General features: G+C 40.1%; 3 protein-coding genes across 3 annotated transcripts in view; all 3 read left to right on the plus strand.

The window, feature by feature from the left end:
- Positions 1 to 524: 524 nt before the first annotated feature.
- npl (N-acetylneuraminate pyruvate lyase (dihydrodipicolinate synthase)) lies at positions 525 to 4,459 on the plus strand. The gene is made up of 12 exons (XM_053887532.1): positions 525 to 653; positions 784 to 868; positions 1,076 to 1,149; positions 1,686 to 1,773; positions 1,835 to 1,892; positions 2,404 to 2,479; positions 2,539 to 2,631; positions 2,693 to 2,838; positions 2,951 to 2,997; positions 3,650 to 3,734; positions 3,831 to 3,870; positions 3,940 to 4,459. Exons 2-12 carry the CDS (start codon positions 801 to 803, stop codon positions 4,080 to 4,082), a joined length of 918 nt encoding a protein of 305 aa, XP_053743507.1. The 5' UTR covers positions 525 to 653; positions 784 to 800; the 3' UTR covers positions 4,083 to 4,459.
- A 698-nt stretch (positions 4,460 to 5,157) lies between these two features.
- On the plus strand, positions 5,158 to 10,304 carry sec22bb (SEC22 homolog B, vesicle trafficking protein b). The gene is made up of 5 exons (XM_053882233.1): positions 5,158 to 5,371; positions 6,742 to 6,851; positions 7,376 to 7,536; positions 8,498 to 8,644; positions 9,468 to 10,304. Exons 1-5 carry the CDS (start codon positions 5,297 to 5,299, stop codon positions 9,620 to 9,622), a joined length of 648 nt encoding a protein of 215 aa, XP_053738208.1. The 5' UTR covers positions 5,158 to 5,296; the 3' UTR covers positions 9,623 to 10,304.
- Positions 10,305 to 20,594: 10,290 nt separating this feature from the next.
- Positions 20,595 to 22,840, plus strand: part of notch2 (notch receptor 2) — a 40,993-nt gene continuing 38,747 nt past the window's right edge. Inside the window, 1 exon segment of the mRNA XM_053870892.1 lies at positions 20,595 to 20,908. Within this exon segment, the coding sequence (XP_053726867.1) occupies positions 20,836 to 20,908 (73 nt within the window). The 5' untranslated portion in view covers positions 20,595 to 20,835.

Consider the following 22,840-nt stretch of genomic DNA (forward strand, 5'->3'; position numbering starts at 1 on the left):
GAATAACAGCATTATATCCTGATATTTGTCTGTCAGGAGTCAATCCAGACCGTATGAATGATTTTCGCAGACAAAATCATAGCTTTGCTTGAGAGAGAGATAGTATAAAGTGCTATCAAGAAAATAAAATGTGTTATATTTTAGTGTCATTCTTAGTATTGAGCTTTAATAAGTCGTGATGCCTGTAAGACAATACGGCGGTAAAATTTTTAAACATCCCATGCGAGTGTTATTTTTAGCTTTTTTTTTTCTTACAAATTAAGATGGAAACACTCTCTGAATTGCGAATTAATACTATCATAACAATTTTCAGAGTTTCCAGCCTTAAGAACTCATATTCGAATGGTAGATTTGCTGAAAGCCTTTACTTGAAGAATGCAAATTCAAATCTGCGCGTTGTACTAAAGCAATGACAATGACGCAAGATTTACACATAATTATACGTAACTGATACAAGTATCTAACATACTTTGTTTTCAAGTATCTTGACGCTAAGTCACATATTTCGTGTATAACTCCATATCCCGTGAGGCTTTGCCTTGTTCACATGACTAATACGTCACGTGGAGTTGGTCAAAACAGGTTATAAGCAGAAATCAGCTTTTAAAGAAGCTGACTGATGTGAACCGACTAAAGACCGCGGATTTTAACGGGTAAGTTAGAAACACACTTTTGAATGTATAGAGCTCTTGTGACATCGTCAGTGTCAGTCTGTGATTAGGACATTAAAATCGAGCATGAATTGAATTCACGCTCTCATGCTCTCGTTATTTTTATTTTCAGATAATTTAGTATCAGTTATGGCAAATCCCGAAAAGAGGCTGACAGGACTTGTTGCTGCCACATTTACTCCGTTAACAACGCATGGGTATGTATTATCTGCATTCATGATCATTCACCTTGATTAAAATGACGATCAGGATCTTTTTCATTTGTTAAAAATTGAGAATATTGTTGCATGAATGGGAAGATAAGCGGCTACATACATTCCCTGTAGATCGAGGGTGTTACAGCATGTTTCGTTATTCTTCTACCAAATGAGTGGGTCAATAGTTTTCGTATTTTCTTGCAACAGTGAAGTCAACACTTCAGAGATTGGACCTTATGTTGACTACCTAAGAGACAAGCAAGGTGTGAATAACATATTTGGTAAGTTTCCTAGTCGATTTGCCATCCTGGGATGTGTGTTTTTATTTATACATTCTGTTCCTATGACGCAAATACTTATATAATATAGTCCATACAAATGTTATTCTTATTGGGGAGGTCATTTGGCCAACATGAATGGTTTCATCTTGTTGTTGACATTAAAAAGAGAAAAAAAACACTGAAAAAACTAACCATCCACTTGTGCAAGCATTGTACTTTCTGTGAAAAATGTGTCAAGTCAGCATTTGTTTTTCCAAAGTAACGTCACTTCCTCCTTTAACAAAGTGGTCATTGCCATGTTCCTAAATTATTTGAACTGAATACTTTTTTGACACTTTGCTACCCCAATTCATGTTTGTTTTTGTGGCAAAAAACATTTGCTCTTTTACTGATCATCTTGATGAATAGGTCTTAGAATTCTCTACCTCATTGTCTATATCTGTGGTTTCCTTGCGTTTTTTTTCCATAGCTTGATGATATATGGGTTTGAAACATTTCCCTGCGTTCCTTGCTCACTAGGCTGCTCTTGTTTACAGTGAATGGCACCACCGGAGAGAGCATGTCTCTCACTGTTGCAGAGAGAAAGTTACTGGCAGAGGAGTGGTGCAAAAGAGCAAAGGGAAAGTAAGTTACTAAGGTGTTGTTTTAAGCTATTGATTCAGTTACATGCATGTATGTTTTGCAGACTTGACCAAGTGATTGTGCATGTCGGCTGCATGAGTGTTAAAGATTCACAAGAGCTGGTGAGATGTTTCATTTCTGTCTCCTTGAAAGTAAAATCGAAAACTTTTTTGAAAAACAAGTCATAAGGACACATACTTGTTTTCTAAAAGATCTGTTTCATGTTTATATATTCTGCTTCAATGTAGATAGATGGCCATTCTTATTGCGTATATGCTCATTAGGTTTTCTCATTACCATTTTACAGCTTATTTGTTGCAAAAAAAAACCAGAAATGTAAGTCCAATTCTGTTTTGAAGAAGGTGTGGTAAGGTAACTTCCATGCACATGATTGCTCAAGCAAATGAAAATAAATGTGAAAGGAGATTAAAATCTCTGCATGAATGAAAAAAAGTTAAGTTTTGCTTTTTTTTATTTAGAAATCATTAAATTAAATGACAGTTTAAGAAAAAACTATTTACAACATTTTTCTCCACCAATAAACAGAGCCTCGCAACTACAGACCTGTTCTCCTATGATGGAGCATGGTAGATACTACAGGTTCTCAGAAACTCACTGGACATTCTTTTGCAGGCTTCTCATGCTGCTCAGATTAAGGCTGATGGAATTGCAGTGATTGCACCGTCCTTCTTTAAACCAAGCACTGCAGGTACCGTTTTGGGAAAGTACATCGATAGCAAACAAAGTGGAAAATGAGTTCTTTTGCAGGCGCATTGCTGGAATATCTTCAGCAGGTGGCTTCAGTGGCTCCAACTTTGCCTTTCTATTACTACCACATGCCTGGAATCACTGGTGTGAACTGTAAGTCTCATTGATGACTTTGCAAGGTCATGACAGTTAGTTCACTCTTCTTTTCTAATAGTTCCAGTAGCAGACATGCTGGACAGTATCGAGAAAGTCATTCCATCCTTCAGAGGTGTGAAGTTCACCGGGAGTGACCTGATGGACTTTGGCCAGTGTGTCAGCAAAAGTCAGCCCCACTGGTCAGTTCTGTACGGCATTGATGAGGTTTGTGTTTTATCTGCACCAAATGTCTCAGGTCATGGATTTCATATGCTGACATGAGCATTCTCAGGTTAACCTTTAAATTCAATAGTAGCTGTCTTTGTTTTTGTCATAGCAACTTCTAGCAGCAGTGGCATTGGGTGCCCATGGAGCAGTTGGCAGGTCAGTATTTTAAACATTCTGTGGACTTTGACGTTGCTGTTTGGATATTTTTGGGTGTTTGCATGTCTTTCATCGCTTGATTGACAATATATTCATACAAAATGCTTCCCAAGTCATGATAGTCTCATAATAAGGTGATTATTTGAAAGCCTAAATAGCATAGTGCTAAGATTCAATTTCTGCTCTGGCTTGTCCTGTTCTCAAATCAGTCTGGTCCCTTGGTTACTCACAGCACCAGACTCCAACTTAAAACCTTTCAACATGTAATACAAGTTTGTGACAGCTGGTTTCCTGGTCTTGTATTGTTTGGTAGTTTTCATGGGTTTTCACCAATATCTGCACTGGGAGTACTCCCATCCCAACAACCTCCCCCCTCTCACATATGTGCAGCCCTTGAGTTTTGTTGTTATCTCTTTTATGTTGCTCATGTGCCAAATCCCACACTGTGTGCCTCTCACAGGAGCCTCGCTTGGGAGTTTTTGCCTCATGTTTTCTTTTCTCATTGTATCTATGAACGCGACTTCTGTCCCCCCATATGTCATGTATGTCTACCTGGACGGGAGTGATGAAACTTCGGTGTAACTACTTGTGATATACAATGACAGTAAAGCGAATCCTGAACCTGATCCTGATACTGTTTCTTTTCCCACAGCACGTACAACTATATTGGATCCCATATTAACCAGCTTTTGTCAGCCTTTGAAAGAGGCGACCTGGCCCAAGCCAGGAACATACAGGTAACATGCATCCCATCATCGGTGGTCCAACTTTTTTTTTATTAAAAAAATATCTTATAAGTTATACATTTCTTAAAAGCTTCTTTCTCTGTGCAGTTCAAGATTCAGGACCTTATCGGCTTTGCAGTCAAGCAGGGTGAGTCACAGAGATATGACTGTCTAAGGATGGCCTTTTTTTTATCTAAAGCTTTTTCGTCAATTCAAGGGTTCAACGTAGGAGTGAACAAGCAGCTGATGTGTGAGGTGTCCGGTTTGAATTTGGGACCGCCTCGCAGTCCTCTGACGCAGTGTCCTCAGGCTCTTGCTCTGTCCATCAAGGAGAAATATCAAGCATTGTTTGGCCAGTGATTGGTTCCCATCAAATTGCTACCTCCTGCCACAGACTTGTAACGGTCTGTCTCACATGTTACTGTAAAGTTGCTCCTCCAATGGACATGACTACCTGTGTTCCAGATTGCCTTGTCACTTAGTTTTGTATTGTATTATGTCCAAGATTATTACATTGTTCATTCTAATATACTGCATTGTAATACACTTTAACTTACAATATATCTTAAAGATTTAGTTATTTTTAAACTTGAATGGTAACAACCACTTTGGCAAATAAGACAAACCCGCAGTAAATCATGGCATTATGGTGAACAGTAAAAGCTATAGCTGAACCTGAATTGTGAACTGCATGTGCTTCTGTATGTTGAAATGACCTTTAATAAAATAATTTTAGTCACTCGTCATTTGGTTTTTGAAATGTCATTCGTCACTTTTGATTATGTACATTTTTTTTATTTATTTTAGTTTTATTCAATTATTTGCAATTTAGTTTTATTCTTTGTGATATCAATTATTGCATGATGATTTTATTTGTATTTCCAAACAACATTCAGAAATGGAAAGTTTTGTTTTCATTGTCAATATAGACAAGGTAGATATTTGTTAATATAAATATTATAAATGATGATGGCAAGATCAAGAATAGTGTCATGTACAGAATCTTCCAGTTTAATCCCAATTTAGTATGAATGAATTGTATCTTAAAGGATTAAAATCCTTCTATTTTCTATTCACTTTATGTTGTCCTGTCTTGCCATTTTGATAATTGCTTTTACTTAACATTCTGATTCGTTAATTAAAATTATTAATTAAAAAATTGCAGTAAAAAAGCAAAACGATTAGTATCTAAGAGCTTTATTTTCTTCAATAGATTAAAAATGTTGCTGATTTAAACTTCATTAAAATGAACATGGATGACGCGCATTCTATGACACTTTGCTGTTTACGTAGTGTGAGGAACATTCACTTTTATTTCATCCTTGTGATCATCATTAAATTAAATTAAGAGTCTCTATTATGCAACGATACAAATGCAGGCATGTCTAGGCGGAACTATTTGTGTGACTCTTTGGTTCCGAGGGGACGCAATTGGCGGTGGCACAAAAAGCCCCACCGACTTTCCGGCCAGCTCAGCGCGTCAGACCTGCGGTGTTGTCAGTTAACAGCCCACTGATATCAGTTGTGTTGTTCGCCTATTGCAAGCGGTGCGGAATCAGTCGAACCCCGCAGAGATGGTGCTGCTGACGATGATCGCTCGGCTGGCTGACGGACTACCGTTGGCCGCGTCCATGCAGGAAGACGAACAGGTGAAACAAATCCGTCTGTTTTGTTTGTGTAGTGGTTCAGTTGCTAATGAATGACACGTCACGTCGACTGAAACCGGGAGCCAAAATGGTCCTGGACGCAGAACTATGTCAGAAGCGGGCAACGACAATGTTCAGACAGGTTGATGCTTTCCTTCTTAGCATAGGCCTCTGTACCTTTCCCCGTGACCACTCTTGAGTATCTTTCACTGCTGTATGTAGCCGTCGCTGCATACAACAGTGGAGTCTGACAAGAACACGGGGGTCAGTCAGGGCCGTGACCGTGGAGGACTGAATTGACTATCATCATCCTGGTACTTTGTTTGAGGTGTCACTGGTGGGAGATTCATAGAGCCCAGGTGATTTGGCAATTTACACAGGATGTCACCTTCCATTCAAGGTTTTCCTCTAGTGGCGAGAAGACCTTTAATTCCAGATGCAGATCACTGCTGAAGATGAGAACCTAGTCCAGAGATAAAGACCATATAACACCATTACTGTTTTTATAACAATCATAACCATGTGCCTGAGTCGGTCAATAGACTCAAGTATATCTCATTGCATGTTGTGAACAGCGAGGTGTCCCACCCTGGACAAACATTTCTGTCTCATTCAGGAGTTTGCTTAAACTACAAATAAGAGTGTTTAATTTTGGACCAGAGTGAGTCTTAGTGATGGGATCCAACCTGCAAAGGGGGCTGATTCATCTAAACATGGTGACACTGGAGCTGAGCAGGTTCTGATTACCAGGCAGGTGAGGTTATATTTGAGGATAAGGTTTCATCATAAAGGATTTGTGTCATATATATAAATATAAAACCTACCCAGGCAGATTGCCTTTCATTACATTTCTATCATGCATCATGCTCTGTTTTATACTGTTACTTCTTTTTCATGCAGCAGTCACTCTTCCAGACCATTGAGTCACATAAAGCCAACAATATACGCAAGAATGTTTTGGAATATCTTGTTTGAGAATGACTTGACAGTGGACTGATGTTTCTTTTCCTGCCTTTCTTTTTTGCTTTCCAAAGGAAAGTGAAAAGGTTTGTTTTTTGTTTCTACTGTTTCTGTGATGATACAGTGTTGCATTATGGGACAACTCACAGACAACAACAGCCGTTCTGTATAATCATTTGTTGACACAGTCTGGAAAATAAAGTGTCAGGGATTAAGTTGCTCTCTATGTGAGTTCATGTCTACCTTTTGTTCTGGGCGTTAATTGATCACTGCTGATGCTTTGAGCGCTTGAGTTGTTGTCTGTTCTGTTGCCTGTTAATCATGGGTTTGTTTTTGTCTTTTCTTTATGAATGTCTTGCGTGGATAAAATACATTGGCATTGTGGGTGGTAATTGTTGTGTTGTGTCTTCTAGCTGGGACGTGACCTGCAACAGTACCAAAGTCAAGCTAAGCAGCTATTCAGGAAACTCAACGACCAAAGTCCGACACGCTGCACTTTAGAAGCAGGCTCCATGGCATTTCAGTGAGTACGAATTCTGTTCTCCTGCCTCCTCGTCTCTTCTGTCACTGATACCTTTGACACTGTTAACTTCGAACTGCTTTGCCAACAAGCTGAGCTCTCATCTTCAAAGTCTGTTCTGACTCTGAAAGAAATGGTTGCATTTTGTGCGCAGATTGATCACCAACACATATGTTTTATACATCTAAACAAAGTAAATTGAGGATTTAAAGATAAAAAGAATTTGTTTTTTTATACTGAGTTGTGTCATTAGTTGTCTGTTGGTCCTGCAACATATCGGTAACGCAGAAAATTCCCAGCCAAAAAACAAACCTTCCACACTGCCTCTGAGCTTAAAAACAAATGTGTTCAGACTCGGCGTGTGCAAAGAGAGCTACAGGAACAGAAACCATGAGCGCTCACCACTGGTTTCTCTCAGTTCATGTAGAGAAAACTGAGTTGATGATAGTGGTCAATGCCAGATGACTGACATACATGTAACGTGACAATGCTAAACAAGTATCCTTCTTCCTGTTTCCTTGCTGCAGTTATCTTATAGAAAAAGGAGTGTGCTACCTGGTGCTGTGCGAAGCTAGTTTCCCCAAGAAGCTGGCCTTTGCTTACCTAGAAGACCTGCAGGCAGAGTTTCATGAGCAGCATGGGAAGAGGGTCCCCACAGTGTCACGGCCGTACTCCTTCATTGAATTTGGTAAGTTGTACAACCAATGTCAAGGCATTTATGTCTAAGACCGGAGTTGAGCAGCAGCTTGGTATTGTCTTACTATAATTAGATACTCTTTTGTGGAGTGGTAATTTATTGCGGTTTTCATTTCTAATGGTAATTATATTATTTTTACTAATTCAAATGGCTATGTGTTTTTCCATGTTACATCTTTTGCTGAAAGAGTGTAGTGTTTTTGTCATTCAAACTGTAAAGAGAGAAATGCTTTTTTTAAACTTGATATCTCAGGAAGTGTCGTTTCATACCAAACTGAGCGTGGATGGAGAAGAGAGGTGCATTTTCTCGTTGGAAATACAGACATTGTATTGACTTTACTCTAGGAAAATGGCAAGGTTGTATTTTCTGGCGTCTACTTTTGGAGAAGCAGTCTGAAAACACTTGTTTGCTGGATATGCCATGAAGGAATTGCAGCCTATTGAGAGATTAAGTTTTTTATCAGATGCATAAATATTAGTTTTGTCAACAAAGACAGACTGACTTTATTTTTTACTGTATTTTTATATGATTCTGCTGAAAAAAAGTACAGGTGTATCCTACTTTTACAAGGTAAAATTAGGGATCATGGGGTGTATGTATTTGTTTATATTTATTTTTGATAGCTGATATTCAGGAAAGCAGTTTTAAAGGTTGACACTGATGATAGAGGCTGGCTTTGTTTTAATATTTACGTGTAGTGTTAGCATGTGAAAATCCTGTTATCCTGTTGCACGTTCCAATAAAGTATATTCAAGAGCCAGCTAAGGAGGTGTGTGCATGTGCGAGTAGTTACTAAAACTATTATTAATCTAGCAAAAAAAAGTGTTTTCATTATTTCCCAAAGGGAATTCAGTAGTTTTGACTATTTCTAGAGAAACTTGCCCAACACTGGTCAGGGCACAAGTATATCGCTGACATTGTCACTGTCATTGACATGTTTTGCCTCCACCAGACACATACATCCAAAAAACAAAGAAATCCTACATCGACAGTCGCGCGAGACGGAATCTCGGCAGCATCAACACAGAGCTCCAAGATGTGCAGAGGATCATGGTGGCCAACATAGAAGAGGTGCTGCAGAGAGGAGAAGCTCTCTCGGGTGAGTCCACATTGTCTTGTGAACATGTTGGTCAGTTGGTTGGTCTAAACCACACTTTACCTCTTGTTGGGTCACTGCCTCTCGGATGTTTTTTATTGTCATTTTTATTTTTGTCTTTTCTCAGATCAATTGGCCCCTGGATATTGTTCTGGTTTTGGGTACTTTTAAGTTAACTGTTTATTAACATTATTAAACAATGACTCGCCGTGCTATGAGAACACAGCGAGTGCAAACCTCCGCCAATACAGCAAGCAGCGATCCAGATCACTCCCATAACTGAATCATTTGTTCCGTGTCCCATTTCACATACTTCCTGGAAATTTGATCCACTTCATACTTTTCAAGTTATTTTGAACACAAATGGACAAAATGGCGTTACAAACTTCCTTGGAGGCGGTTGTAAGTGCACAAAGCCATGACAGAGGACGTGTGGACATTTCTCCTGACACGCAGAGAAGCTAGGTTTTGTTAGCAAAGTTGTAGGGTTATTTCTTTTGTAATTACGGACATCCTACATTGTGATTGCATGTTAAAATGAAGTGGGCTAATCACACAAGTGAAATATATTTTTAACCTTCCTTCGACATGGTGAGCGTTGACCAAAGTGTGCACATATGCACCTAAGCGTGAAACGATCTTGAGTGTTTTTGAATTAAATGCATTGCAGCCATGCAACATCAAGTAACTGGGTTTGACGTCAGAGTCTAGCTGCTGACTTGTTGCCACTCCCTGCCCTTTGTTCTAAAACAAACAGACAAGAGATCACTTTTTTTAACTGTTCCCTTCCCTAATTCACGCGTTTCTTTTCGCTTGTTCTCCCCAGCTTTGGACTCCAAGGCCAGTAACTTGTCCAGCCTGTCAAAGAAGTATAGAAGTGATGCCAAGTATCTGAATACCCGCTCCACCTATGCCAAGCTGGCTGCTGGAGGAGTCTTCTTCATCATGTTCATCGTCTATGTTCGCTTCTGGTGGCTCTAAGAGGCGGAAGAGAATCCACGTGGAGGAGGAGCTGCAGGCCCACAGAAAGCTGTGGTCTGTGACTAAAAACACAACCCCTGCCCTGAATAAGACTCTGCAGACCATACGCTCTGTGTTCCGTGATCTGATGTCATTAAGAATTATTTAATTAATGGCAGTTAAACTCGTGATCTTGTAGTTGCTCTGGAGTCTGGTTAAGGAAAGATTGTTTCAGATTCGAATTGGGGTTGAAAAAAAAGTAAGTTGAGTGACAAAGAAGAAGTTGTGTGTTCCGTGAGCTTCCACAGTTCTGACTGGTATTTCATTTTATCCTGTAAACATTTTTTTATAATCGCAAATGCTTTATGTTGAGTTGTATTGGGATCTGATAGAACAACACATGACTTTTAAAGGTTCTTATTTCAAGCCTTGCACCTGTTCTCACACCACTAGTAGGCCATGAGTGGCACCATAAACCCTGATGCTGTCCCACAACGTCGCTGTGTGAACCTCATGTACCTGGCTCCAAGTATCAGATGTACATTAAGGTTCTCCCTGTTCCCTCCATTGACTTAAGTTCACACTAGTTAAGATGAACAATTGAGGTTGAAATGTATAGCAACAGCTGAGGTCTAACCGCTGCACCTTTTCTTTTTCTCCAGTCTGTTCTCTGTTCTATGAATAAAATCATCTGCACATCTAAGACTTGTTTTGTCAGTGAACTGTCTGCCACAAACACAAGGACGCATGACCTGAAGGACTGGAAACTTTGACCTTTGTTTATTAGATTTAAATCTGGGAACCATCTCTCGATGCCCAATGCTAAAAATCAGTCTCTCCATCTGGATCGAGAGATGAGATCTTTAGATCTTTTAGGCTGTAAAAAAATAGTATCCCATGGGCCATTATCGGCCAATTACATACAAGTAGAAGAGTCATGCTTAGCACTGTAGGTTCACACCTGTATGTCTCCTTTTATAGTCTAGATGGAACCTTAAATATTCATCTGTTATGATGAAGTTATGAGTTATGACTGGCACCATGACACGATCGTTCACTGGTGCATTGTAGAATACAAATTAACATGCAACCACTCACTCGCCAAATGCCGACGAATGCACGTCCGATTGTGACCAGCAGATGTCACCCACTCATGAGTTTTCAAGCAGAGAACACAGAAGTTTTTCTAAACCACTGAGGCTCCTCTGACCTCTTTTCGGAAGAGCTACAAATCATAGGTTTGTCTGGTTGCGTCGAAAACTGCAGACAGAAAACTCAAAACAGCATGCGCCAGCTGTGATGTTTCACTTCAGAGCAGTTGCAGGAACCGTGTACCTCACGAAGAACAGGAAATCTGTAAAAAAAGAAAGAAGCAGCGAAGTGTTAAGCGCCAAAATACAAAACCGCAGGGCACTTGCTGCCCTTTTCACCTTCTTGGGGAAGTGGGTATTTGTGAGTGTGGTCTAAGTTATATTGCCAGCCATGTCATGTAGCTGCATGATGTATTCAAAGTCGATATTTTTAAATCATAAGACTTGTTTGTATTTATTCACTTTTAGAGGCTGGTATTATTCACAAATTATTCATAAACTACAAATAATGTAAGTGGATGTGTATAGATTTGAATAATTTAAAATATAATTCTAAAATAAAATTATCGCATATTTCGAACAAGTCACTGCCCACCGGCAATTGAGATTAAGCGTATTTTGAGGCAGTGGGAGGAAACCAGAGTGCCTGAACTTTATCACAAGCATGAGGAGGACAGACCTGTCTTTTTTTTCTTGCTGGGAACGTTTTTAAGGGGAGTAATCCTAGATGTTTGAAACTCTCCTTCAAGAGTAAATGTCAGGGTGAATTCTGGAGAGGAGCGCGTACACCTCACCCACCACTCCAGTGCGTTCTCTCCTTCCTCTACAGGTTACCATGGCAGCAGTAGTGTGTGACAGTCATGTGAAAACGAAGCTGATTGGATTAAAATACTTGGTGTGATCAGGGGTCAGGAACAGAGCACATGTACTAAACACACACAGACTGAATCAATCACACAAGTTACGGTGCCTTTCACACATTTGTCACTTCTGAAGTGCACAACTCGAGGCGTGAACTCTTGCCAACTCAATTCGCCCTATCTTGATTAAATTTCCTTTTAAAGATAGAGTTGTGACCACAGGATTGACCGCCAACTGTTGGCTTGGTTGGTGTTGTGCAATCTTAAAGAAACAGGATGTTAGTAAGTAACATGACCTTGGCCGTAACCTTTGGCCCCGTCTTCTTCAATCCAGTGGAACGGCTATTGAGACGGGGTCACTCGGGGGCTTCACTTGTCGCACGCCTTCGCAGGACATCACATGGTTTCCTGAAGCAAACAAGTAGACAACTGCAAATTGAATAACCGCTTTATTGAACTTGACAGAAATGTTATCTATCAAAGGCCAAACTGAGATCATTTTTCAGGCTTGATAAAGAAAGCTGCAAACGGACATCAGAGTACTGCACATTAAATGCAGTATAAACTGGTTCACAGTGTAAAGGGATAATAATCTCATATTACACATACCCACCTGAAACAGTGCATGTGATGGGTCGCATCAGATTCTGCAGCCCTGACCTCTCCACCCGTCTCACCTAGTATGCCGCGGCCATACTTTTTAAAACCAATAATATGTTTATCATAGGACAACTAAACAATCAATAAAAAGAACAAGTTAAGTTGACAAAACCCACAAAAAATCAGAAGTCAAATGGTTACTAATGTCCCAGCCTCTGACCTCTATCGGTGCTGAGAGGGATCAACTCACCTTCTCAGCTTCTTCCAGAGTCTCCTGTGCAGCCGACCTGCTCTAATGAGTTTATGGTACCAATTGGTTTCAGCTTTGTCTTGTCCTCATCCTCCATCCTTTACACTGAGCATGTCATCTGAGAGCTCAAATATTCTGCCTGTCTACGGAGCATTCTCATCCACACCTCTCTGCACTCCCAGATTTCTGACTGTCAGCCTGTACTTTCCACGACTCAGCCTCATCTGATAGTTGCCTCTGAACGACTTCATCTTCAGAATTCAATAAGGCAAAGACCATGCAGGGGCCACATTAGGGTCAAGAATGAAATTCTGAAACTGACCGTGTTGATTATTGCTTTGTTTTGTGTCATGAAAGTGTCCAGCTCTGTTCGTAATGTTTGAACATTGCACTACATCTTTTGTCCACACAGACACACCACAATGTTTTGCAATAACAGAGGGGATTTTGATAGTTTTTTTTTTTTTTACTTCCTTGACAGCTCTCCTCTTAATTACATAACATAAAGACCATAAAGAGTTTCCTCTTCTTTATACAAGTAAGTTAGTCGTGTGTGCACAGCATGTGAGAAACGTCTACTACGTAAATCCCAAGCTGGGAAATTGTTTGCATTTGCTGTCTTCCTAAGCCATGATTCAATTGATTTAATCTGGTATCCCGCTTGTGACCCCTCTCTTCTCTGTCTCTTCCTGCTCATCCTCTGCTCTCAGACTGGAGTCTAATCCAATTAGAGGAGAGTGAAGCTGTGATGACAGCAGCTGTATTGCAGACGAGCATGTTGTAAAAAGCCGAGGACCGAAAGGGGAAGTAGGAACCTGTTGAGTTATTGCCCTCTGAACATACACAGCAAGTCCTGGGAACTGGAGCCTTCTCACACGGGGGGCCATCTGCAAGTTTGGACCCACTTTAGTGTATGTATTCCTTATCACAGGCCAGTGACGAGCATTCACACACACCTTCATGTCATAATTCTACACCAATCTATTAAAAAGAACAGATTTAACTATGCAATAAAACATGTAATAAACCCTCCTCTTTCCCACCATTCTTTGTATTTATCTTCATTTCAAGATGTGCGAGCGGAAAACCACAACCACATACAGCGATAATGTGACCAAAATCCAATATTTGGAATTGGAGTGATTCATGTGACTCATTCCCCACTACTAGTGTATTTTTAGTCTCATATCGGACACACTCGTGCTCACAGTGCGCTGTCTGTGAGAAAGACAGAGATGAAGTGTAAATTCCACCCATGCCTGTCTATTAGGAGTCTGTGAATTTATGATCGCATTTAACCCTTGAAGAAATGCGGAGGACGTTCACACGCACAGAAAAATAGCCCACATGACTCTACAAATGGACTGAAGACACATCAACATTTTTTAATGCATTCTTTTAAATGATCGTAGATGCGTTTCAAATATTTCAAAATGTATTTTCAATAATAATGTACATTAAAGGACGAAGAAAAAAATGAAACTAAGAAGGAAAGATAAAACAGAATAATTAATACATGTTCAGTTTCATAGTTTTATTCAAATCTGTGGATATAACCTGACCCCAAACAGACCCAACAAGACTAACCACCGCTCTGACTGGCCTACTTTTGACTCTCCCGCCTCAGATACTGTATCAAACATCTCCCTGTCTCGCATAATTCGTATTACTTATGTAACCTGTTCATCAACTGCCCAGGATCGACCCATCTAAAGACGAGGCCATTCAAATGTTCATCAAGCACAAGCTGGTATGCTTGTATCTGTCCAGTAGGAATTTGTCTAACTACAGAAAAGGGTTGGAATCCAAGGTGGTATCCTTGGAACCACATGGGAACAGTTGGCAAAAATATTCAAGGATACATTGTTTGGTTGGTATCCACGCACAGTCCAATAGTTTCATGGAGGAAAAAGAAACTGAAAGAAGAGAATAAATTAAATATTTCCATTTTCTGAACGATGTACATAACAATATGCCATCCAACCATCCGAACAGTTTGACATGGAGTCAATCTAAATGTATTTGCTATTTTAAATTAAAATCAATCGAAATATTGTCCAGCTGTTACTCTTCATCATACTGTACTTCTAAAGGCTGTTTCCATAAATCTAGTTCCTGCATCTGACACATGAAATGTGCCTGATTGATGTTAAATATTATTTTCATGCTAAGAAATGATTCTCACAAGAGGTAGAAATGATGAACACATGTGAGCAATGGCTCCACGCTTTGGTACTTAGTGTTTTAGTCCAGACCATGTCCAAGACCACTGAGGGTGGCGAGGCCGAGACCAAACTGAATACAAAAAAAACTACTAGTTTGTTCCAATGAAAGCATTTTAGCCCACTTGTACTGCAAGTGGGCTTGCAAGTAATCACAAGTGGACTTGCAAGTAATCGCCTTAATGTCTCAAGTGTTAATATCAATATCCCTTCCTGGGAACCACCAACACCAAGGACCTCAAATGGGAGCTGACCATCAGGTCCCTCATCAGGAAGGCCCAGCAGAGAATGTTCTTCTTACGGCAGCTACGAAAACTACGACTGCCGACGAAGTTGGTGGTGGAGCAGACTGCAGCGCATCGTACGTTCTGCTGAGAAGGTGATCGGTTGCAGCCTGCCACCTTTTCAGGACCTGTATGTCTCCAGGACCCAGAGACATGCAGGTCGGATCAGAGCCATCCCTTCTCACCCTGGTCATGGGCTGTTCTTCTTCCCTCTGGCAGGAGACTGCGGTCAATACAAACCAGAACCTCCCATCACAGGAACAGCTTCTTCCACTCAGCCGTCAGATGGATGAATTCGTGCTCAGCCCTTGTTATTTTATTTTATTTTATTTTATTTTATTTTATTTTATTTTATTTTATTTTATTTTATTTCTTTGTTCATGATTGCACGTTATTCCAAAGCGCTTTCCGAATTGGTGAGATCCTTCTCAGACCATGGCAATAAAGCTTCTGATTCTGATTCTTTATATAGCTCAATTTGAACAACAGCATGCTGTTGTAGAACCAAAACATTAAATGTGCATATCATTTTTATTTTGTACAAATTTACAATGCATTCTCTTTTTGGTGAGCGTTTTTTTCCCCCCTTTTCTATGGTCAGCATGTTCCTCAAAGATGAAAACGTGATAGCAGAAAAGCACTTCTTTAAAGAACCAAAATGGGGAAACTAGAGAAGTGTAACAAAGGACAGTTTCTTTCCCTCCCCACAGCACATCTCTATATATAGTTTCCTCATATATATCATCTACAGCCTGGATAAAGCCATCCTAAAATAGGGTTTCTGAAATGACCCTGACTTAAATGTGGTTTGGGTCAGTGTCCACAAATCCAAAAAGCAGCCTGCTGCCCCAAAAATGTTGTTTTTTAATTATACCTAGCTACTCCCCAACAGTGGCAGGGAGTATGGAGCCCGCAGGATTTGGATGTGGCTACAGAGGCCCTTATTTTCCCACAGCGCTGTATAAATAGCCGGCTAGTGTGGGGTGACGGTGGGCAGGCAGGGCTCCTCCTGGGAGGATCCCATCCACGCACAACAGCACATTCCTGTCCACCTGGCCCTGCCAGAACCATAGGTCACCTTACAGGATGTGCCTGTGTGCACATAGAGAGTCTGCATATCCACCCGCCATCTCTCACCTTCCACCATCAGCTGCCTCAGTCTGGGCCATTCCTCTCATCATCTGGTACTGTGGGGACCAAGTCTTGCTCTACATCACGTACTGGGCTCACACCCAGCTGAGGTCGCCACCTTTGACCTCGGTGGAAGCACATCACGTTATCACCATCTATCCAGCCATGTTTCCATAACAAACTTAATCAAGGCTGAGCATCGCTTCAGCAGACGATGATGTGAATCATGGTAACTTTGAGTTTATTTGATTGACTGTTCAGTCTGAGAATTATTATGTTTACATTTACTGTACACTTGTTTGCCTTGACTGCCGTAAAAACATGATAAACGTACTGATTCATTTTATCTGCTGTTTATTCAAGCGGTTGATTTCATTGGTTTAGCACTGATCAGCCAGGTTTGTGATACGGCACACTTTATCTACCCCGGTGTTGACATTTGGCCAATATAATGGCAAGCCCATGAGGAGAAGGCAAAGAGAGAGGCAAATATTTGGAAACACCTGTGCACTGTGGCAGCACAGATATCTGCGAGGTGTGAAGGACCCTCAACACATGTTCTTTTAAACAATATTAAAATCAGTGTTTTTATTAGAAATGCTTGGTTATTTAATCCTTTTTGCTAGCTTCTTTTTACTTGCAGTGGTCACTTGGGGCAGCATTACAATACATTGGAGAGGACTTCATCTCATGAAGACATTTCTGCTCTACAGTTGACCACATGGCAATATGCAAACTCACTATGACCAGGATCCTAATTGATATTGAGTAACACTGTTCTTAGAGGAGACTCTATCTGAGTCGACTTTAAGTGCTTCACTATACTTGGTGTTTTTTGGATTTAGCAGGACAGTGATGCATCGCTCATTTAATTCCTGGTTTTTATTCTCTAAAACATAAATAATGAGCAGTATTTTTGCTGAAATAATTTGTGACAGAGACAAACCAGAATCTTTTAAAATATAGACCGGGGTAAAGAATTTGAGCAAGAATTAGCTTGACTTGTACAGATGGAAATAAAAGCAGTGTACCCTTCAATTCCAGTTTGGCTTTGGGTTTTAGGTCATGATTGAAATTATACTTGCAGCACAAATTGGTTTCACAGGTGGTCAAATTAAAACTCCTGAAGAAGAGTGACTGTGGAGATAATACTGTACAATATACTGGAATGTCAAACTGCAGTCCGCTTGCAATGGAGAGCTGTGGTTGCTCAGACTCCTGAAGGAGACTATGCGGCCTATCTGAGAAACTACATTTCTAATTTAGGATACATCTCTGAATCCCAAGATAAGTTTAGAAAACTAAGCTTTTCTTAGATCACCCTCTCAGGATTATCAACAAGATATAATGAGGCCAGGCAGGTTGACTTGTGAGTCCTCTGCCTACTTATCTGCCATAAGACCGGAGAGTCCGACCAAAATGTGCAAAGGTCAAGACTATTTTCAATCTCAGAGAAATCTTTCTCCACTTTTCATACTGAATAATGATACTTGTCCCTGAAGCACATGGAACCAGACCTCCTTCAGTTATGTGCAACTGTTTATGACAGCAAATCAGCTGCCACGGATGGGTAATAAACAGCAAATCAGTTCTGGTCGTTACTAAATATAGCAACGCATCACTTCAGACTCACACTCGCGCCTGCCAACTGAGAACGTAAACGCTGATGCATGTTTTCGTTGAATGACAGGTGCTTGTTTGGTTTCTCAGGGCTATCATGGCACACAGAGATGATGTGTTTACGGTCAAATGCTGTGCACACGCACACAACCATATTTATATTCCTCCTGAAGACCAACTTCTGCAGAATAAATGTTTTATGTGACAGGTGAAGGCCGGATTTACACAACTATAGCAGTGTGATTTGGTGCTGAGTTTCATCCTCTAGCTGTGAGGCTGCATCTTTAAAAAGATTGCTCAATTTTCAAATCTATTCATTCATTCACTGGAAATACTACCTCATAGATCAGAGGTATGCCGCATTATAAACTGTGACTGTTGTGAGGGGCCATCATGCCAAAAGAAAGGCAGCGATAACTACGAAGTGTGACGGAAAAAAATCTTAAGCAATGAGGATGAAGTGAACCATAAAAGGTTCAATGGAAGCAAGGATATTAAGAAGTGTAAATATGACATGAACCCTATAAAAAAATATTTTATATGCATTTTAGTTGAATAGAAATCAAAATAAAACATCCAAGATGAAAAGACTATTTATTTCAAAAATATATCTTGAATTTTCTTTCATCAAAGTTTGAAGAAAATACGAAAATGACAAATGAAAAGAAGAAACAAAAATGTAGTCAGGAATGTGTTGTATTTACTGTTACTGGCTAAAATAGGATTTAAAAAATGACCGAAAATTACAAGTTAACAGCTGAACTCATGAGGGCCGCAAAAACACAGGCAAAGGGTTGCATATGGCCCCCGGGCCGCACTTTGCCCAAGTCTGTCATAGATCATGTCATCGGTTACGCTTTTTACTGGAATGTTAGCATACTACCCAGAAATGCTCAAGCCCTTCTGTGAGCTTCTACCTAAAACCAATGTAGGTCAATGGCCTTGTTTCTTCAGCCTTTATTCTGATTCTAAGTATGGCGCTTTTGTGCACAGGGAGAAAGTGGGACCAAAATAAACTTGGATTCTCAACATTTATGTTCAACTTTCACTAAGAACACTCTGGAGTGGCCTGTTCATAAGAGGGTTCTCTGGGGTGCACTTGCAGAGGTGGTCAGAGTCTCGAACCGTGAACTTCTCTCTTCATGGTGCTGCAAGAAAGATCTGCAAACAATGTATTTATAACCAACTTGGAATAAGAGGTGCATATTTCGGTTAGGAAGTGAGATATGATTGGGGAAGGTGCGTTCTTGGACAGATTAAGAGAATGTGGCACTGAAGATGGTCTCACTGCTGAGCAATAATCTCCTGTCCTGTGTCCTGCGTTGCTAAAGGATGTTTTTTACCAGTGATCTACTGCAATACATGTCTAAAAAATTTCCCGTTCTGTTTAAACCACAGGAGTCAGACCCAGCTCTAGTGAATATGATCAGATGCTTTAATCTTAAAAATGATCATGTCTTTTATATGTTTGAACAAAAAAAGTAAAACCTTTAAATTTTAGCAGTGTTTTTTAGAATGTTGTTGATAAAATAAAATCCATCTAATTCAGGCATTTGCTGTGTGAGCCTGTGGTTCTGAAGAAGGATCTGAAATTCTGGTTTGAACTAAGAGTTACATGATTTCATCAGTGTATGAAGGAACTTATCTGGGTTTTCTGCTCACTAGGCAGATCCACACCCTTTCAGGGCCCGTCTCTCCCAAACTAGAGGCCCACATCTGGAGTGACATCATTGAGAAAACAGTGCTGCAGACAAAGTGATCCCCTGACGTGATTTATATCATACCTTCGGCCCGCATGACCAATTGCGGTACCGTGAAAAGATTCATGAAAGTGATTGGTAAAGCATTGTCCACCCTGATACGGTAAAGCATGAAGGCAGTGACACATCTTACTAACAAAATAAGCAAATCCTGACAGCACTGCACCAAATGCCAAGAGAACGTTTGTTGGCACCTGAGGCCCAACCAAGCATGGAGCGCTTCAGCATGACATCGGTTCCAGAAACAAAAGCTTTGTCAACTGTGGACCCCTGAGGAGATCAATTTGCTCCCTGTGGATTCAAGCCTTTCAACTGGGTTGAATGGAGGATAGAGGCCCGGCCACAGCCGCAGGAGGATCTGCTATGTTGCTTTAATGGGGTGTAAAGACAAACAGTCACTGAAGTGCGACATGGTCTTGTTAGTGTGATGAGCAGAAGATTTACACCTGGATTACTCCGGGTGATAAGGGATAATTAGTTTTTGAATCTTTTGTGACGCTATCTGTGTTTGTAAGAAGGTGTCGACTTCGCCTCATGTTAAGATTATTAACTGAAACATTTGGTTTCTTTTTAATCAAAAATGCTGACAACAGCCCAATAGTGCACAGCATTGAAGTAAGCATTTTTTTGTTGACATGCATCTAGTTTTGTTTAGGTTTTGTGTGGGCTTCAGTTCATTTGTGAATACATTAAACTAATCGGCATAAAAAATACAAGAAATTTGATTTGTTCTTTGGTCAGAGGAGCAGACAAATAAAAAAAAAATCAACTGATGGGTGACGCCTAAACACGTCTCGGAAGTCTATACGCGATTATGCTTAAGATGGAATACAAGGATGGTAGATGTGTTTTCTGTTGCTGAAGTCAAAGGAAGGAGAGAAACTAAAGTTAAGGGTTAACTTTGAGTCATCGTAGCTGAGATGTAGAGAAATGCACCAAATTCCTCCGCTGAGTCGGCACCGAGAGAAGTCTCACAGTGTCTGACTCACATGAAATCTGTGCATCTAAAACACATCTAACGGACAGTAAAGTATATAAAACTATGACGATGGGACTGCTTCTAAGACCTAACATGAGCTTGAAAACGTCGTAAATGACATTTTCATGTAAATTCTAGTCCCCCTCTTGACTTCAGCGGAAGGATACGTGCGGTGTGTCTTCAGTCAGTGACTTCAGGGACTGGTGAGAGGTGGAGATCCTCAGCGCAGCGCGTTGTCGGCTCTTGCGAAAAGTTTTTTTTAGACACCTTTACAGCCGTGAGAATAGACTTTTGAAGGCGATAGAATGTTTTGAATGAGTTCTTCCTTTCATATTTTGACCGAGTGCGCCGCGACTGTTTTGTCTTTTTGAGAACTTGCCGTCCCGGGGAGACAGCTCCACTGTGGGCTGGCGACCTTATGTGGATTTTACCAAAATATGGAGCACAAACCCGCTTTATCCACGGGAACAAGGCTGGTTTTGCTGTTCTGCTTCATTCAACTGTCTCTTGGTGAGTTTGAATCTTTTACTTGAAGTGGCTTACCTACAACATCAGCGCGTCAGGCTAGCATCATCGCATTCTTTAGCAGGCAGGTAGTTTACCTTGACGAAGCGAGTCGCCTGGTCTGAAATCACATTCAATGCAAATCAGTCATCTAATATCCATTAATATGTGGATGTTTATGGATCGGTAACTCATGCCATGTTTAATCTGCTTTTTATTTTCGCGTCAAGGTTTGATCATCGTCGCAACATCCCAAAGTTTGTAAAGTTAGTTAGTTGATTGCTTTGAATTGTTTTCTAGTTTGTTTTAAAATGTACCTGTATTTTCTTTTATCCCTTTTGATGGATTGCGAATATTCAATTTGGTCATGACATACTCACGTGGATCAAGCAGTCCTATTAGGTTTGCTTCCACACAACCTAATAAGTAAAGTAGCTCAAGTGGGTTTTCTTTGAATTGTTGTAGTGATGTAAAGTTCTGTCTGACTAGAACTGTGTTTAGTCTGAGGCTCATTGCTGCCCAGATGTTGAGCAGCCAGAGCTCAAGAATTCAAAATGGACACTTAACCATATTTAGGCTGAATAAGAGGGGCAGATACAGACCAGAAGTAGAAGTAAAAAAAAGAAAAATCGTCTTAATCATTTTAGACTCACACTCTGACGTTTAACATTTGAAAGATGCAACACTTCCTGCACTTGTGATCAGGTTTTGAGTTTCCCTTCGGTCTAATGCTTGACCTGAATTAGTCACTAGTTTTACTCAATTATAAAATTTCATTTTACTTGAAACAAACCAAAACCCACGCAAAAGGCACATGTGAATCAGCACCATTGTGCTGCCCATTTCAGGATAAGATAATTATTTGCTTATGTTATGTTGCAGATATACTTCATGAGCCATTTCAGTAGCCACACCAAAGTTGCTAATGGTGGTGGGGAATTCAGCAGACTTGAATGCCACAATTCATGTTAATCAACTGTTCCCATAAATGTCATCTGTCTATAGAGCAGCAGTGCAAGTAGGTTTTATACCGACTACAAGTTTAACCAGGCTGCACGCAGTTCTTCTGAGGCTACTTACCTCTATTGACACATCCACCTTTGTTGAATGAAGGTTTATAAACAAATGACACGGCTCAAACCAGCTGAAACCTTTTGAACAAATATATGTAATTCTCAACTGTAATGGCTCCATTTATTAAAATACAGCAGCATTGCTGTAACGTTATGTATTAATGAAACTAAAAAAGTTCTGCATGAAGTATTACTTGGGTAACATAAATGAGTATTGAGTTTGAATGTTGTTTAATCAACTGCGAGAGAGCCTATTATTTCATGTCATCAAATACTGCTAACTTATATATTTGAAAAGAATACATACATGTTGCACTGGTAAGAGTTTTGTGGAGCCACAGAAAGAGTTTTGTTCAATATGTACCAACTTTTAGATGTTTATAAATGATCAAAATTACATTGCTATGATGTATTTTTTTAAACATGGTAAAATGTTTAAACTCTTGTCTCCAAACGCACTGCGCGATAAGACACTTTGTAATGTCAGAGTGGATGGAGCCTTATCGCTTATTGTGAATTGGGAATGTGACTAAATTTTTTTGTTTAATTTTTAAGGCCCACATGGTTTTAGCTTTATCTCACATAGCTGGAAAAAACAATATTGAACCCAGGAATTAATAAAAAAGGGTTAGGTCTATTAAATGAATCCTAATTTTAAGACAGGTTGACAACTTTATTGATGCCATTGTTGGTGGACCGTCACAGATTTATGACCTGAAAAAAAGGTACATTGAGAGCAGCGAACTGCCTAAAAAACAAGCCAAAGTAACCTATCTGAATCATCTGACTCATTTATTTGTTGGAAAAGCAGGTAAATGTTGTGTATAAATGCATTCACTGAGCCTTGCGCATGGCAGGAGTCTGG

The sequence above is a fragment of the Synchiropus splendidus genome, chromosome 1 (assembly GCF_027744825.2).
Source record: "Synchiropus splendidus isolate RoL2022-P1 chromosome 1, RoL_Sspl_1.0, whole genome shotgun sequence".
Classification (NCBI taxonomy): domain Eukaryota; kingdom Metazoa; phylum Chordata; class Actinopteri; order Syngnathiformes; family Callionymidae; genus Synchiropus; species Synchiropus splendidus.

Bases quoted from the DNA above. Each gene is read 5' to 3' on its own strand.
- npl (XM_053887532.1), top strand. From the start codon at position 801: ATGGCAAATCCCGAAAAGAGGCTGACAGGACTTGTTGCTGCCACATTT. The intron at 1,774-1,834 runs GTAAGTTACTAA...TATGTTTTGCAG, and splicing joins TGCAAAAGAGCAAAGGGAAA to ACTTGACCAAGTGATTGTGC. The intron at 3,871-3,939 runs GTGAGTCACAGA...CGTCAATTCAAG, and splicing joins CGGCTTTGCAGTCAAGCAGG to GGTTCAACGTAGGAGTGAAC.
- sec22bb (XM_053882233.1), top strand. From the start codon at position 5,297: ATGGTGCTGCTGACGATGATCGCTCGGCTGGCTGACGGACTACCGTTG. The intron at 6,852-7,375 runs GTGAGTACGAAT...TCCTTGCTGCAG, and splicing joins GCAGGCTCCATGGCATTTCA to TTATCTTATAGAAAAAGGAG. The intron at 8,645-9,467 runs GTGAGTCCACAT...TGTTCTCCCCAG, and splicing joins GAGAGGAGAAGCTCTCTCGG to CTTTGGACTCCAAGGCCAGT.